General features: G+C 43.4%; 2 protein-coding genes across 8 annotated transcripts in view; one reads left to right on the top strand and one right to left on the bottom strand.

Moving 5' to 3' along the window:
- Nucleotides 1–3,183, top strand: part of stat1a (signal transducer and activator of transcription 1a) — a 30,318-nt gene extending 27,135 nt beyond the window's left edge. For all 4 annotated transcript variants that reach the window (XM_062528362.1, XM_062528361.1, XM_062528358.1 and 1 more), the window contains exons 23-25: nucleotides 1–60; nucleotides 784–819; nucleotides 1,897–3,183. The exon at nucleotides 1–60 is cut by the window's left edge and continues 13 nt beyond it. In XM_062528362.1, the coding sequence (XP_062384346.1) occupies nucleotides 1–60; nucleotides 784–819; nucleotides 1,897–1,944 (144 nt within the window). In that variant the 3' untranslated portion in view covers nucleotides 1,945–3,183. The remainder of the gene's footprint in view (nucleotides 61–783; nucleotides 820–1,896) is intronic.
- Nucleotides 3,184–3,895: 712 nt separating this feature from the next.
- LOC134071584 (glutaminase kidney isoform, mitochondrial) overlaps nucleotides 3,896–17,500 on the bottom strand; it is a 42,607-nt gene continuing 29,002 nt past the window's right edge. For all 4 annotated transcript variants that reach the window (XM_062528363.1, XM_062528364.1, XM_062528365.1 and 1 more), the window contains 11 exons: nucleotides 16,822–16,854; nucleotides 16,563–16,621; nucleotides 16,322–16,388; nucleotides 16,040–16,090; nucleotides 15,174–15,350; nucleotides 13,997–14,128; nucleotides 11,834–11,926; nucleotides 7,061–7,122; nucleotides 6,143–6,219; nucleotides 5,619–5,682; nucleotides 3,896–4,856 (listed from right to left, as the gene is read on the bottom strand). In XM_062528363.1, the coding sequence (XP_062384347.1) occupies nucleotides 4,709–4,856; nucleotides 5,619–5,682; nucleotides 6,143–6,219; nucleotides 7,061–7,122; nucleotides 11,834–11,926; nucleotides 13,997–14,128; nucleotides 15,174–15,350; nucleotides 16,040–16,090; nucleotides 16,322–16,388; nucleotides 16,563–16,621; nucleotides 16,822–16,854 (963 nt within the window). In that variant the 3' untranslated portion in view covers nucleotides 3,896–4,708. The remainder of the gene's footprint in view (nucleotides 4,857–5,618; nucleotides 5,683–6,142; nucleotides 6,220–7,060; nucleotides 7,123–11,833; nucleotides 11,927–13,996; nucleotides 14,129–15,173; nucleotides 15,351–16,039; nucleotides 16,091–16,321; nucleotides 16,389–16,562; nucleotides 16,622–16,821; nucleotides 16,855–17,500) is intronic.

Here is a 17,500-nt window from a genome sequence, read left to right as displayed (position 1 = left end):
CTGCAGGATAGCATGATGCCCATGTCCCCAGAGGTCTTTGGAGAGTTTCAGCGCAACATGGTAGGTGCAGCGGCCGCTATTGTTTTGTCCCCTCTCGACATTCCCTCCTCACTCCACTCTGCCGCCCACCACCACCACCACCACCTGAACACAGAGGAACTGATTTGTTCAGTGCCACTGCGGCGCCACTTAGTGCTGCCCATTGCTCGCCACTCAAAGCCCTTTGAAGATTACAGATGAGATTGAAGATAGATTTTTCATTTATTAAAACAACACTGAAGCACTTTTCCTCTGTTGCACACGCGCCATTTGTTTATCCAGCAAATAACGACATCCTCCGACAAGGGAGCGTATGTTGCATGATTTTATGAAAGTATGGTGTATTGCGACATCGCAAGTCAAATTTGTAGTTTCATTCCATCGAACTACAGATCCGCTACCAGATCTGGTAAACTGGCATAGTGCGGTTATAGCTGAGAGGGTCGCGAAGCGAATGCAGAAGTGCCGTTCACCCTGTTACGAGTTGTCGAACCACTGAAATGATTTTGGAAACATTACTGTATTTCAAGGTACAAAGTTAGCAGACGCTTTGATCCAAAGCAACTTATGGATGGAGAATAACATTCAAGCTGCAGTTCAGAGGAGAGCTTTGCTCGGAGTATTACTACTCCATCTGTCAATATGTATGATTGTGAGATGTTTACTGAACTTCCTTACTGATTCGTTTGTTCACCTGTTTTTTTGCTTCCCTCTTTTTCACCTCTCTCTCCTTATCTGATCTAGCCGCCCGAATTGACCCCACTGATCGAGGAGATGCAGGTATGGATACGCCCTCCTCACACACTTCCCGTTTTGATCGTGACATAGCCACGTACGCTCACCCAGTGTCAGGCATAGTGTTCCCATGTTGATACGCACCTGAGCTACGAGTAGAATGTGTTGCATAGGATGTCCAGCAAGACATAGCAGACTTTCAGACATTAGCCACGTTTACATGGACACTTTTAATGCGATTGGAAACGGAATAATAGCTTGGCTCCGCCCGCCTACGTACTTCCGCTCAATTTCTTTTCCCTACAGTACTCCGTCTAGAATAGCTTGATCCGCTCTCGTTTACTTTGGCTTCCTGGAAGCCGATCGAACCAGCGAACAAAGGGCGTTCCTGAGAGCCAGGGCAGAGCCACGTTTAAATTCACGTTTAAATTTAATCATTATCGTTGTGTCTCCCCTGGTTAACATAAGTCATTAACAAATTAGTGATTTGTTAAAGGAACTCCAATGATTTCAAACTACAGACAAGTGTCCACCAACCAGGAAATAAACTTTGCCAATGGATCTAGGCCAGACTCTCTTCGAAGTTAGAGTCTGGTATCCTGGCTAACGGAATAATGGCTCTATCGGGGGGGGGGGGGGGGATGTATACAGTCAATCGAATTGTCTGTTGTGTCTTCTCAAGGGAAAGTAGGCAACAGAATATTCTGATCAAAGTTTGTAAATGCTTGAGAGCACCTGATCAGAATAGAATGTACCCTATGTAAACAGAGGGCACACATTTCTCTATGGGGATCGTTTAATCTGAATGACAAAAAAACCCATCCATGTCCATGTGAACGTGGCTACTGACGATAGATAGGGCTCATAGGGCCTTAATGAATGGATGATGAGCAAAGTCATAAGTGTCATTAAATATGCAGTATTATAACAACTTGAGTAAAATGGCAAACTTTATCATTTGTATAATCTACGAATAAACCTTCCACCCAAATGTTCATATTTTTCCAGGTCTTTAAAAAAAAAAAAAAAAAAAAAAAAAAGAAGTCTTTACTTTTTAAGACTTGGGCAAACACCCTGTCTGTTTTTGACGCCTTTCTTTTTTTGTGCCCTACCCCCACACAGAAACTCCAAGGAGATTACAATAGTGACGACAGAATGGATGAGCTGTGAGGTGGAGAGGACGCCCCATCACATCACATCAAAACATGCCACGACTGTTCCATCCTTTACACCCCCACTTCCCTATTGCGGCCAGAGCAGACTACAGGAACCAGTGACCTCTGACCTTTTCTCCCACACCCCCCCCCCCCCCCCCCCCAGTGGTGCTCGGACTCACGCTGCTAGAGCTATGCAGAGCCACTGGTCAGTTCATGCCGCCCAGGTGCCTTTATCCAGGAGACCCCACTGGTCCTGACTGCTCTCCTGGGAGCACGCTCGGATAAAAAAGGACGAGTGTATCTCAATTTATACCTATACACTTGTGTGTCCTTATAGTTGTTTCTACTCTTTCTTCCTTCTACCATAAAAAAGGGAAACAAATAATTTGCCAGGCCACGTTTTTTTTGTGTTTTAAACCTTTTATTTTGTATTTGTCAGTGAAATAAATAATTGCGAAAAGCCTGCGACAAGTACACACATCCATAATTAAGCACAGGAAGCTAAACGTAGAAGGGGTGGGAAGAAAACAGGAAACAGGAACATTGCTGCAATACATTCAGATCCGTTCCCGATGAGGCAGAACTTGCATCTCACCTATCAAATGAGGGTGCATTGGGGGCCTCTGTGCTGTCCGATAGTTTTAATAGAATAAGCTTAAAACCAGGATATTACCATTCACTCTAATAATGCTATATTCACTGAAGTAACATGGACCTCACATCACCAAAGTGATATTTGTTAGTATTCTCTGATATTTCCCCCAATGTCATGTTGCTCGCAATGTCTGTATATTGTTCACCGCTATCACACCGCACCTATCGTATACGTCAACACTTCAACAAAAACGTTAAAACACACACACACACTCACATTCACATAATTTTACACAAACAGAAGTGTCAACAGTTACTCCATCACAAGATTACAGCAGGACAAGAGAGTCTGTCAAGTGATGTTGAGTGTGTGTGTGTGTGTGTGTGTATTTGTACATCTTTCATAGTTACTTTGTACAGTGAAAACAATCAGTGTTCATTGATTTACCTGCTCTACTAGCTTCATTGACAGTCTAATCTGCTGTATGTGTCTGGCCTACTGGTGAAATAACACGATAATATCATCGAATAATTGAGAATTTGGATGCAACTCGGCTTGTGCACTTTAACATTTTATATTTGACAAAAAGCACTTAACTCTATGATATACATGGTCTACTTCTGTCTTTCAAGCTGCAATAAAGCAACTGAGTTGTAAGGTCGGTATTTGGTTTAATTTTTTTCTTCCAACATTCGTTATATACGTATCTCCGTAACTGCTTTCTGCTTTACATCTTCTCCAACTAAATCACAGGAAATCACACTTGAAATTGTTTCTAATTAGTTCCTCTGAAATTGTAACCTGCTGTTGATAGATGAATTACAGCTTGAGCTTCACATCCAATAAGGCCTTGAGAGCCTCGGCTCCTTGGTCCTTACTCAAAGCAAGCGTGGTGCAAAGGATGTTGTTCATTTTAGTGTTTTTGCTTTTCCTCTGGTGGCCACTGACAGGTTCAGTCAGCATGAATTGAGCTTTTGCAACCATTCAGCCTCGGGCAAAGGACACACACTCAAAACACACACAATCTCTGCTTTAACTGGCCCTTACACTTACACACGCCCACCTCAGTAAACAACAACAAAAACAACAACAAAGTGCAAATATCTTTAAACAATCACTTTCATTTTTTGTAGTTTGAATGCTGAAAAAAAGAGAGAAAAAAAAAAGAAAGGCAAGAGAGTTGCGATATTTACTATCTATCTACTGGACCGATATTGAGCTAATAGATAAGCCGAACGATAACTTCCCCTCAGAGTTCAGACTGGTGAAACATAGGCGGCTCCTTCAGCAGAGTATCTCCTCCTGTACACCAAACAGCTAAACACTCTCCTGCGCAAACAACAAGCTGCCCAAAGACTCACTCGCTCACTTCACATTAAATCTGTTTATGTTAGATCCTCTCACTGCGGCTCTAGAAGGACTCTAGAGGGCGCTAAAAGTAGATTTTTTTTTGTGACATCTTAACAATACATTAATATACAAATTTATATCTCCATATATTTATACACATATATTTATATACCTTAAATATGTTTTCACTATTACAGAGAGGAAAGTGAGTATGTACGCGTTGCGTGGAGTCCATGTTCCACACAGTGGTCACAATGAGAAATACTACGACGCAGATAGGAAATGACAAGAAAACGAACCATTAACCAGCGCTGGGCTAGTGTAAGATCCATCCCACAGTCATCCACTATCTGGGATTGGGGAGTGTGCAGTACTAACAACTAAACACAGCGAAATAAAAACAAACAAACAAACAAATAAATAAACAAACAAACAAACAAACAAACCAAAAACAAAAAAAAAGCCAAGCGAGAAAATATCACAACCAAACCATGAACAGGTAAACAAACACAGCTATAAAATATTTTTAGTTTTTTCTTCTTCTTCTTCTCCGTCGTCGTCTTCTTCCTCGTCTTAAAAATACAGTAACTTGTACAAAGTTTCAACGTTCAATGACGAACCATCCACTGCTACACTACCAGTGAGATGACCATGGAGCTGCACTCTCACACAGACACTCGCGCACACACGCACACACACACACACACACACACATACTGTACACACTCACACACACACACTTACACTTACACACTCACACACAAACACAAACGCCTTAAATAGTCAGGGGGTTGGACTTGGGGTGGCAGAGGGTTATGGGTGAGTAGTGTTTCTACAGCAACCCGTCCAGGTTCTTCTCGGCGGTCTCCTTGTCTGCCGCTGGCTCCGGGGGACTGTACTTGGTACAGTAGTCCTGCAGAATCGTCACCACGTCATGGTGACCAAAGTGCACCGCTTCATCCATGGGCGTGTTGCCCCACCTGTGGATCGGAGGGAAGGGGAAGACAGGTGTGCTCAGGCCAACCGAATACCGCATCTACCATATGTACAGTGCATAACAATGACTGTTTTTATCAAAAGGTGGACCATCTGTTATTGTTCGTGTGTAAGAGTATGCATGCATACTGTATGGCTGTTTTTTCATCTAAAGATTTATCTTGATATTTTACATTAGGTTAGGCTACTCTAGCGTACAGCTGCACATTGGATTGAATTTGGGCAAATCCATCAATAGATGGACCCAGATCGGTAGAGAAAACAGAGCGTTTCCACAGACTGTGGAAAAGGCCTGTTTTTGATTTATGGGAGTTTTGGATTCATTTGGTAAGTAGTCAATTAGTTAATTGATTACACCATCCGGCATCCAGAAATATATCCCACCCTCCTGCGATACCGCCATTCAGCAACGTCTACAGTTTGAGGACAATTTCAACTCAAAGTTGTTTCGATGTTTTGCTTGTCCATAAAGGAACATAGCTAATAATGAAATATGGTTAGCTTTGAATATTAGTGTTAGCTTTGAGCGTTAGGGTTGGTTTTGAGCGTTAGAGTTTAGCTTTGAATGTAAGTAGTATCTCTGAGTGTTAGGATTAGCTTTGAGTGTAAGGGCTAGGTTTGAATGTTAGGGCTAGCTTTGAGCATTAGAGTTAGCTTTGAGTTGAAGTATTATCTTCGAGTATAAGTGTTAGCTTTGAGTCTTAGCGTTAACTTTGAATGTTAGGATAAGCTTTGTGGGCTCTCACCTGTCTTTGGGCACAGGGTTCACTTTGCAGGCCTCAAGCAAAAACCTGACCACTTCAGCATGTCCTGTGATAAAACAAAGATAGAGAGAGAGAGAGAGAGAGAGAGAGAGAGAGAGAGAGAGAGAGAGAGAGAGAGAGAAACACACGCAAGCACAAGACAGTGGAAACCAATTATGAATTACAGTATGGGTAACCAACTCTTTAACCCACATATTACCATAGCAAAGATGCACCTTTCATCTACATGGGCCTTCAAGATGATTACACAAAAAAAATATCTTGCTGGTCTCAAGGGATTGACACTCTTTTTATATACATTTCTGGACTGTATAGATAAACTAATGTATGCACTAAAATACTAATTTTAGGACTATGACTCCAACTGAATGGAAGACTCGTCACTGCTGAAAATTCAAGCTCTTACATGTCCTGGAAATCATTTATAAATTGAGGTCAATGCCGGGAGTACAGTATATTATGATCTGGTAAAATGAAGGTAAAGTAAATCAGAAAAGGGTCAGTACCTTCCGCTGCAGCTACGTGAAGTGCAGTCCTGGAATCATAGTCTCTCTGCTCCATGTCCATGGAAGAGAGGGCAAACCTGAGAGAGAGAGAGAGATGGATGTAACAGGACTGATTTCTTTCAGCAAAGGAGGGGAGTGCGACAGGGTTGTACTGTTGTGTTTAAGCCCTACACTACATCTACTGTACATAGACGAATTGGCAAACACAGAAATCTGCAGGTTCAGGACTCATGCTGCAGGATACTGAGGTCAAGTGTTTGCTTTTCGCAGATGACTTGGGTTTTGATATAACCAACAAAAGAGGGCTTGCAGCACCACATGGATGTACTAGAACAATTTTGCCAGACATGGGCCCTAAAAATAAATCCTGAAAAAACCAAGGTCGCACTACAGTATATGGCTGTGAGGTATGGGATTTGGGGTACGAATTCTCAACCAGGGATAAACACCCAACTGAAATCCTGTATGCAGAGTTCTGCAAAAGTATCTTCCGGGTGCAGAGGAAGACGCCAAGCAATGCATGCAGGGCAGAGCTAGGCCAATACCCCCTTCTCATCAACATTCAAAAAAGAGCCCTCAAATTCTGGCAACACATTAAAATGAGCAACCCCGACTCACTCCACTCACTTTTTGAAGCCCATTTCGAGCTTTGGGCAATCCATGTGATGTGGCGTCCTATGGTACTGTGTATGGCCTGGTGTGATAAGGTAAACATGCTCTAATCTGCCTGTGTGGCTCTAATCTGGCTATCATCATACTAAGCTCAATCTTTTAAGACTGAACATTAGTCTGGGGAGTCTGCAACGAGGCACCAGTGTGTGTGGGGGCAAGTGACCGTTCCTCTGGGAATCTTTACCAGCCTAGTGTGGCACCACAGTGCACGAGTAAATAGACGCTATGAGACAAGGCCTGGCTCACCTCCTCAGAGCAGACACGTCCCCGGTGTAGGCGGCGAAGAGTAGGTTGATGACGGACTTCACCTGCGAGAGAGCAGAGGCAACCGTTTATGCTACAGTACGTACAGGCCCATAAACATGGCTGACAGAGGTGGGGGCTGTTTACTGAGGGGGAGGTGCAAACAATGAAAGGACACCTGGCTCTGCACCTGAAAGAAATGCGTTATCAAAGCATTAGCATTTCTACGCAACATAAGATGCCATGATGGATGGTAGCATCGAATCCAAGCATTGCTGCTCAGATGGAAGTCTGGAAGCTGACATGATCACCTAAATCACACACAATCAACAGCACTACTGCTGATTCGAAATAGAAATAAAATAAAATAGTTTTAGAGGGATAACATGGAAAAACAGATTGTTTCTCGTTACTTAGAAATCTCATGCAAGGCAATCACATTCCACAACACCTGCATATCGACTACTATTTTTTAATTTGTTTTATTTTTATCATTATGTATTTTACATTATGCTATAATTTAATGAAAATATGATTATAAATATATATAAAATATAATGCTGATTCACAAGCCTACAGCAATCACACACATTTGCACTCTGGGGTAGAAGAAATAACAAAAGCACACTACTCCTACGACCAGGAGGGAAAGTAGAGTTAGACAGAGTTTATTACCAGAACATAACTCATTACGAGACATGATCAAATAAAAACAAACAAACAAACAAACAAACATGATTTTCACATGAAAATGAATCCGCAATCCATGGCTACATTCTCCTGATGCTGCATTGACAGAAAAACTGCAGGAATGAAATTCAGTGAAGCTGACGAAGGCTAAATATTTCACATTTCTACATTGCCATTTTGATGACAAAAAATGCTATAAACATTTTTCGAAACAATGTTGGACTACTGTATGAACAACGCAGTAAACAAAAATACTTTACTTATTCAATCAATCATTCTTTCATTCTCTACCTTTCATAATAATTTAGATATATATTCAGTCAACAGGACTTCAGCCAGTTCAGACATACAGTCAATCATTATTCACACAGAATTTCAGTCTGAGGTTTTCACACATTAAAAATAAAAACAAAAACAAGCAAACAACAACAACAACAACAACAACAACAAAAACCCTGCTACCTGGGCATCCGTCTCCACCCAAGTATAAACTTTGCTACTAACAGTTCTGTACTTTGGCAAAGCACTCTCTTTCACTATTTGAAGTTCCTTTCCATGATTTCAAAAGACCCAACAGCCTGTTATCTTGAAATAACATGAAGTTACATGACAAATTCAGAACAAAGTGACACTGTGATAAAAAAAAGACGAGAAAAATGCTGTCAGGAGTATTGGTACGATATTGGTGCTACTAATGTAATCTATCACTGATTAACTGAAAGCTCTGGACTGCTGTTGATAACGATGTACAATGTTGATAACAATGTACACAGTGATTAAGATATAAATGCATACAGTAAAGCGCAGGTTTGTAGGTTCACTGGTAAGGTTCTTGGCAACGCCTTTCGTGTTCGTGCCACTTGCCTCGTTTCAGTTGCAGGGAGAACGTTAAAGTTATGCATATAACTTCTGTTCCCTGAGGGAGAGGAACGAGGTACAACACAGATACTATGGGATCTTTGCTGATTTGTTATCTGGACAACATGAGTCATTTCCTGTAGTCGGGCTTCCTGTCTTGGACAGGTAGCAAATATCTGAGCACTCCAGTCATCAACATGATTTTTAAAAGATGTAAAACATATGTATTTCTACAAAATGTGCACACACACTCACACACATACGCACGCTTCAACATAAGGCCAAACATGACGATAAAAGTGTAAAACATCACAGATACACATAATTAATGTAGCTTAGTGATGCAATTTCAACAGACAATAGGAAATCTAATACTGGCATTCAGAACTGTCTTGTGGGATCCCATAGTATCCGTGTTGTACCGAGTGAATCGACCGAAAGGGAACTGAAGCTTCAAGTATGGAGGAATCAGTACAATATTCTCTCTTCTACACCGATTTGGTACACTTGTCATGAGCCTACAGTAGTTGTGCGCTCATCATATTTCACATACAGTACAGTGTTAAGGCATTCTGTGTTGTGCTACTGATGGCAAAATTGTCATGTTTCAGCGAAACAACAAAAGGGTGGATCCTATGCATTTTTTTCCCCATGAGATTCATCACTTCTGCCTTCTGTTACTCCAGCCAGGGAGAAGTGAAACTGGCTGAAGACCATAAGTTATATCCAGTATTCGTATTCCTAACAAGGCCTCAATCAAAGGGAACTTCTGTGCCTGAAGCTGTCAATAAAAGAACATTAAGCTATTATGCGTACTCACTTATCTTGAATCGTAAACAGCCTGCCCCAACCCTCCTTTTAACAGCCAACATGCTCTTACGGGCTGCCAAATAAATGCAGTATGTCGACACAAGCTCTATTTAGATTCCCTGGTGATGATAGCCAACAGGAAGCAGTAAACGTGTTAGCATCATGTAATGTCTTCGCCTGTGATGACTAAGGCCTCAAGGTGCAGATCGTGTCCACACCTCTCCGATTTCACTCATACTGTACATGCAATAACTCCTAATTTGACCGATCCCAAGCCCTGTCTATGGGCCACCTTAAACCAAACAACTCTGACAAGATTTGGGAAAGATTCTTGAAAGATTGTGGTCTTTTGAGTACGGTTTGAATGGGGGGCAGTAGTTAGAAGACTCCAATCTTTCAAGAATCTTTCCCAAATCTTGTCAAAGTTGTTTGGTGTAAGGAGGCCATAAGTCGGTCGAACATTACCGGAGCTGGCTAGAACCACATACTATCTGTGGTGCTAGCATGACGACCAAGAGGTTGACCTATGACCTCTCTCTCACCTCCTGTCTGAGCTTATTATGACCATCCACAGCAAAATTAATGGTTTCTGGGCGAAACGTGTCCCTTTGTATCCAGTGCCATGTAATATCACTTGGACATTAGCAGCAATTAGCCAACTATGGGGATCATCCCTATGTTCCCCGGGTCTCCCCAAAAGGGTCCTATGTTCCCCCGGTCACAATACATACCAGGGAACATAAGACCCTTTTTGGGAAAACCGGGGAACTTTTTTAAAATCTGAAAAAAAGGGTCCTACATGTATGTTCCTCGATCCCATACAAAGTGGGGACATAGGACCCGGGAAACATACAGTAGGTACGCTCCCCAAACTATGCTAGTTAGAAGGCTGAGGGTGGGTGTTTGTCCGATCTTGTGCGGCAGGTGCTAAGCTGTTACAGGCTTTTTTTGTGTGTTTGTTGGGCGGGGCTAGGGATCGGTCAATTATTCCTCTATTCATCTTTGTAAATAAATATTGATAACAGATACACAGACATGGGCACAGTGAGGGTCTCTGAGGAGCCATTGAGTTCAGGGAGAGTGCCACAGAGCGCCGCTTTTTTCCTCCTCTCCACTAGATGGCACTCCTAGTGTCAAACGCTGAGTGAGTGAGTGAGTGAATGGGGGGAAGGGTGGGGGTGGGTAGGTAGGTTGGTCAGGTAATCCATCCCCTCTTCTCTCCTCTAGAGGGCGCCGCTGACATGAGTCAAGGGGGGAGAGGGTCGGAAAGGGGTGGAGATGGAAGAGGGGAGGGACGTCAGGTAAGCCACCTTCACTTCTCTCCTCTAGAGGGCGCTCTTGGTGTTGTGTACGCGGTGCTGTTGACTTGAGTCGAGGGGGGGAGGAGGGAGAAGGAGGTGTCGGAAGGGGAAGGGGAAGAGGGAAGAGAGAGGACCGGTAGGCCTCCTCTCCTCTAGATGGCGCTCCTGGTCTCGCGCGCGGGTGCCTGGGCACCGCTGGCATCCGATGTGGCAGCTCTGCCACTGCTGCCGGCGGACTCGTCCATGCGGAACACGACGGTGCTGGAGCGGGCGCACTCGGCCTCGTGCGGAGACACCTTCCGCCACACGGACGCTTTCAGAGCCAGCTCCCGCTGCAGGCTCTCGTAATCCATGGGTCTGAAGATCGGCTGCTTGGTGGGGGAGGGGAGGAGGGGGTTTGAGTGCGTTGGTCAGCGAGGGGGGGGAGGAGGACACATTAGTCTGGATCTACTGACACTTAAAGCATGTATTCTCATGAGTGTGTCAAAGCAAAACAAAACAAAACAAACAAAGAGAAAGAGAGATAAAAGAAAGAAAAACAAACAAACGGACAGACAGACAGACAGACAGACAGACAACAACCCCTCTTTGTAGACCTGCAAAAGTAATGCACTTGAGGTGGCCTCTGGCAGCGTATGTGATCATGTGAGGCACAGAGTGGGTTGGGAGAGGAAGGGTTACCGCTGGACAGAGATCAGCTGCAGTGAAAGCTTATGTCAAAATGTCATGTGTCAAAGGCACTGGGGTGAGCAGGAAGCAAGATACACAGCAGTTTACATGTAACGTAAAAAGATGAATGCTGCAATACTGTGAGCCTCCAGACGGGGGGCATTATCGTCCAAACCAGACATGCAAAGCTTAACATTGCTGACCAGAGGAAAACCATCGCGAGCCGGCGGGAACCCCAAACATCGAACATGCCCGATTTCCTTCGTCCCTTGGTTGTCACGGCAACACGTCAACATTAAAACATTATTACCTTGCGCAGGGCATAGCACAGTCATTCGCGGTTGGCGCGAACAGGAGGTTCAGAGCGGGCACAGGGAAGACGAGTTAAAGGACAGAGGCACCCGAGATGGGCATGGGCGAGGTGGGCAAAAGCGAACAGAAAACTCACCCTCTGGTCGCCGCCCTCCCGGCGCGGGTCCAGCTTCTTGGCGAAGTGCCTCAGGTTGTCGTAATTGTGGAAGTTGCAGAGATGCACCAGATCCTGGGGACGCACAAGGACAAACCATAGTCAGCGGAGGTGCGTGTGTGTGTGTGTGTGTGTGTGTGTGTGTGTGTGTGTGTGTGCTTCTGGAGTCTGGCTGCTAGTTCCACTACGTTCCTATATTCCTCATCTAACTATATTTGAAGAGGTCAGACGCCACCTCGGTCACAAATGAGATAACGATACTGAGTGAATAACGATTGTGAGAGAATGCTCTCCACACTTTGGGGCAATTGCTCTGTCGCTAGATTAGAGTTGGAGTTGTGAGTTGGAGTTTAAAACCTTGTTAAACGCCAAACTTGCCTCATAGTGTCTGTTAATCAAATCATTTTGCATTAAAACAAGTACCACTCTTCCTGGTCTGAAATATTGATTTGTCGGCAAAAACCTATAGGTACCTAATAAAAAAAAATCATTTAAAAGAAAAGTGGCCAGACAGGTTTGGAGGAGTTTGCATTTGAACTCTTCATTACTCTTCAACAGGTTAGTTTACTGGCCATTTAAAATGTCCATCATGTGTTTATGTGTTCATGTGATTATTTTGTCTTAATGAAATAAAACATCTTGGAGACTGCCAGAGTACCACAACAAAGAGTCTGCATACCACCAGTGGTACCCGTACCACAGTTTGAGATCCACTGTCAGGATTTGTCCTCATATGCTTTTAAGTTGAGGCCAGGTTGATCAGAGAACTCAAACTGCATATTTAGATTAAACAGCTTTAAGCTGATACCTCTTAGAGAATAAACAACTGAGGGTTTCATATGGGAAGAGAGAGAGAGAGAGAAAGAGAGAGAGAGAGAGAGAGAGAGAGAGAGGAGAGAGCTCAGAAAATCTCATCTCACACTTTATGTTTTTTCCCTCATAAATCAACAGCCTAGCGCAGCCTCTATATTTCTGCTGCGCTTCCTGCCCACTCTCCTGCAATGTGATAAAAAAGTGCACTTTAAATCAGAGAGGAGAGAAGGCCACTAGCCATCACCCTGCCTTCTCTTCTGAAGTGTATTTCTCTTTAATGGCCCTCATCTGATACATTGCCTGTAGCTCACTTGAGGGATCTATATTTTCTAGATTTCAGGTTGTTTGTGTTTGCCATGCGCACAAGCCATCACATGAAAAAGGCACTACAACATTATATTATATTATAATTCAGATGGTTTTGTTGGTGTTAAAACCAAGTACTTCTTTTTTTTAAATTCTCAACCAACATTCTGCAGCTGCAACTCCTCTATCAGCTGCAACTCCTCCAAAAAACTACTCATCAGACTATCAAAAATGAGCAACAAACTCATCTTTACAAGACTGCTCTGGTCTAAAATTGTTGAATGCAGCTTTGAAACCATGTGTGATACTGAATCTAATGCTGTCGCTGTGAAAAGTTGCAGTGTGTTACTATACAATGTCTTCAGCCAGTCATAATTGTTAAAGAAATTATTATGTTATTATCATTGTTAAGAACATTTAGGTGTGTCTCTCGTCTCACAGTTATCTTGCCAACAATTCATGTATACGTGCACTGCCTCACAGTTATTTTGCAATATTTCATGTATACGTGCACTGCTTTTGCAAAGATTATTTTTGCCAACATTGTCCTTATGTGCGTCAAGGGAAACAGATGTACCTGCAAAAGCAGGATATGGGAGTTAAGACGAATAAGGACAAGGCCACACTTCTTTCAATAAAAAGTTACCCTGAATTTCAGAGGACAGAGACTGTTTTGGCAAGCAGGGGAATCCTCTTGTCAGTTCACTCTCTCCTCGGGCCAGAGTAAAAAACATACTACTTGTTGTGGTTCTTGTGTCTTAAAATCTTAAATACTTGGAAGATTTTCCTAACAATAATCAAGGACCAGAACTATCTGCTTTAAATGATGTTTTAATTACACTGGTGCTCTGGTGCTCTAGTGCATTCTATAAGATTCTGACTTTCCATGTCTGGAATAGACTTTCTAAAACTCCATGATATTCCAGAAATTCCATGACCTGTGGGAACCCTGCACATTTGAAAAGATCCTTCTGCAAGACTGCTGAGTGGGTGCTGAGTCGTGATTGTGACCGGAGGGGTCCGTACCGTGCAGAACTGGATGCCGCGTACGCTGTTGCCGAGCTTGTCCAGAGGTGGGGACCAGCACATGATGCCCATGACGTTGGGTACCACCAGCAGGATGCCCCCAGCCACTCCAGATTTAGCTGGCAAGCCCACCTGAAACAAGCCAACAGGGGAGACATGTGAGAACAGCAGTACTATTACTTACCTCAAGGTGGCGTGTATTCCACTGTCTTTGAATTACAGTACATATACTATACACAGAATAGTGTTCCCTTAGAATTATAAGGTTCTATCTGACATTTTTGTCAAAAAAATTACAATGTGAGTTACTGGCACATTGTCATTCTATGACACCTTAAGAAGGCGAGGTGTTTCTTGTAGTTGTATGCATTTTTGGACATTATATCTAAAGAGGTTAATTCCACCTATCAGTATAACTCTATGGAATTCTAAAAACTTTGAAGCTCAATATTAGTCTGGCTATCACCATACTAAGCTTCCAGCCTGAGCTGCCGGGCGAAATCCAAATTCGCCGGAAGTTCCAGCAGGGTTCACCCAGCCTAGCTCAATATGTCAGAATTACTTCGATGTATAATTACTTAATTATTTAGTATAACTATTTGTCTGTTATCTCTGTCTAGTTATGTTGCTCTAAAGTATCTCTTCATTGCATACAGTTGTGTGATGTGTCCAAGTTAACAATAACATTTATCTGATCTGACCTCAACACAGTGTGAGACTGGAGCTGGAGTCAGAGGCAACACGAGAGTGGTGTCCTACGCTTCAGAGTTCCGACATTCCATTAGAACGCTACACATCAGCGCCAACAAACACAATTCCGGTCTGTGTTTGTTGGCGCTACTCAATCCATGGCTCATGGAATGAGGCGCCAGTGTGTGTGGGGGCAAGTGACCGTTCCTCTGGGAATGTCTACTCATGTCAGCCGTGGTGTGCGATGGGGTGTGCGACCGGAAGAGAGCAAATGTGTGCTACATTCTAAAAACATTTGTCAGGAGGGTGTGCTGTAGGGCTGAAGGGGGCTTCAGTTGAAACCAAGTTCATAGACAAAAGAAGCTGTGATGTTATTTGGTGCGTATGTGTATGTGTGTGTGTGTGTGTGTGTGTGTGAGTGTGTGTGTGTGTGTGTGTGTGTGTGTGTGTGTGTGTGTGTGTGTGTGTGTGTGTGTGAGACACTCACGTGGAAAGCGAACTGCCCAGAGAAGTCGTACATGCCGCAGGAGTGCATGAGACTCAGCGTGTTCCGCACGGCTTCGGGGTTCAGCACGCGCTCTCCTGTGATTGGACAGAAGCCGCCGTTGGCCAGCGTGGCAGCCATGACGCTGGCGCTCTCACAAGTCACCTCAATGGAACACAGCTGAGAACAGCAAAACACACACACACACACACACATATTATGATCAAGATATATACTGTATATACACAAACACACACACACACACACACACACACACACGTACATACACACATACAGTACAAATGAAGGATGAAGTATTTCACCAAAACCTCAACACACCACCTCGATCAAACACAGCTGCAAAAACACACACATACACACATGATTTAGAAACCATGCACACACGTGTGTCACGCCAATTTGTTTCATCACAACCTTAACACACACACACACACACACACACACACACACACACACACACACACACACACACACACACACACACACACACACACACACACACGCACGCACACACACACACGCACACTTCAAGTGAAATTAGCCCACTGCAGTAGAGCACCCACTTCAAGGCTGTGCGTCAGTCAAGCAGTGCTTGCCATAGAATAATAATTGTGCCTACTGTGGTGTAGTGCTGGATTATGAGAGTGGGTGGTGGTAGTGTAGTGGCTAAGGAGCTGGGCTAGCATGCAGTAGCCTGAAAAAGTAGTGGGTTCAAAACCCAGCCTCCACCGTAGTGCCCTTGAGCAAGGCACTTACCCCTGAGTTGCTGTGTAAGTCGCTTTGGATCAAAAAGCATCTGGCATCTGCTAAATGAATATGCGAGCAGAGACTGAGCTACCCACACTCACCTGGAAGTAGAAGTCCAAGATGGCGGTCATGTCTGTCCCCTCTGGGAAACACTACAACAGAGAGAGAAAACAGTCAATAGTCAGGAGCCACTCAGCAGTGAGTTGCAGCTCTGTATGGAGAAAGACGCCGAAGGACAAAAGATATACAGAGTGGAAGATGGGATCAGGGAGATAGAGAGGAGAGAAGGATGGACAAATCTAGGTGAGAAAGAGAACAGAAAGGAGAAGAAAGAGAGGAATGAGATGAAGGCTGTCAGAGCCAGAGAGTGCAGGTGCCTTCACCTTTTTCTCCTTCAAGTAATAGCCGATGGCAAAGTTCCTGTCACCAGACAATCGCTCCGACTGGAACCTGTAGAGGTCGAAAGAAAGAATAAAAAAAAGTCGTCAGAATAAAAAAACTGGGATTTGACTTGGTATGAAGGTTCATCTCAGACCAGCCACTCTGAAATCTGAGGATGTACACAAAGGTCCTGGAATAAAATAAAAATTTTTCTGAAAAAAGCTTTATCAGGAGGGTACTTACGTGGCATTACTGAAGCCCACGTATTCATTTCCTGCCAGCTTATTCATGAAGTTCATGACCTGCGGAAGAACCCCCAATTATTAAACCTCCGGCAAAAAAAAAAGGCCATCAATCGATTGATATTCAGCATATGTGCCCAAATTTTTTAAGAGTGCGCCTGAAAAAAATTCTAGGTCGCACTGGTGCACTTGACGCTGCTCGGGTGAAATCATACATTTCTGTCACAAATTTTCATTGTTGCTTATGTGAGTATACTTACATAGTCAAACTTCTCTGCGTTGCTTGCTCCTGACTGGAAAACAAAGAAAGAGAGGAGAAATATGGATCAACGTTTCTCACAAACACTATACAAACACAGTATACAGTATCTTGCAGCGTATGTCTAACATTACTACAAATGTGCACCGCTATTGCTAGGAATCAATTTAGCCGTACCATTAGCCAGAACACAAAAACAAGATTATAAATCCTGAACGAGACGACATTAATAACACCGTGGGCAGTGATATGATTATTGTTTCATTAGACAGACATCACTAATCAAATTCTATGAATCAATCATTTGCTTCAGGCGGTCTGTGTGAAATAGACTGTAGTTAGTTTGGGGGGGTGGGGGCTGTATGGTGAAAGCAAGTCCACAGACTCAAAATGCAGGGGTTTAAAAATGGAACTGTTTCAACGTAGGACAGAAAATGGCAGTGTGCGTGAGCGAGTTCCAATGTATCCAAATTATGAAGCGTGTGAATTATTCATGAATTCATAAAGCTTTTCTGCATTTAAGAGCTCACATCTGCACAGACGTATGAGCAGAGATGATCGTAAACTACGGTCAAAGAAGAGCTATGGTGTGAAGTAAATCCAATGAGTATGTTTGTGACTGTGTTTGGAAGGTAAGCCAACCCTCTCCTTCCAGAAGAAACAGAAGACTGTTTTATTCA

Source organism: Sardina pilchardus, chromosome 23 (assembly GCF_963854185.1).
Source record: "Sardina pilchardus chromosome 23, fSarPil1.1, whole genome shotgun sequence".
Lineage (NCBI taxonomy): Eukaryota > Metazoa > Chordata > Actinopteri > Clupeiformes > Clupeidae > Sardina > Sardina pilchardus.
The sequence above is the reverse complement of the archived record's forward strand: the minus strand, read 5'-3'. Positions and strand labels throughout refer to the sequence as shown.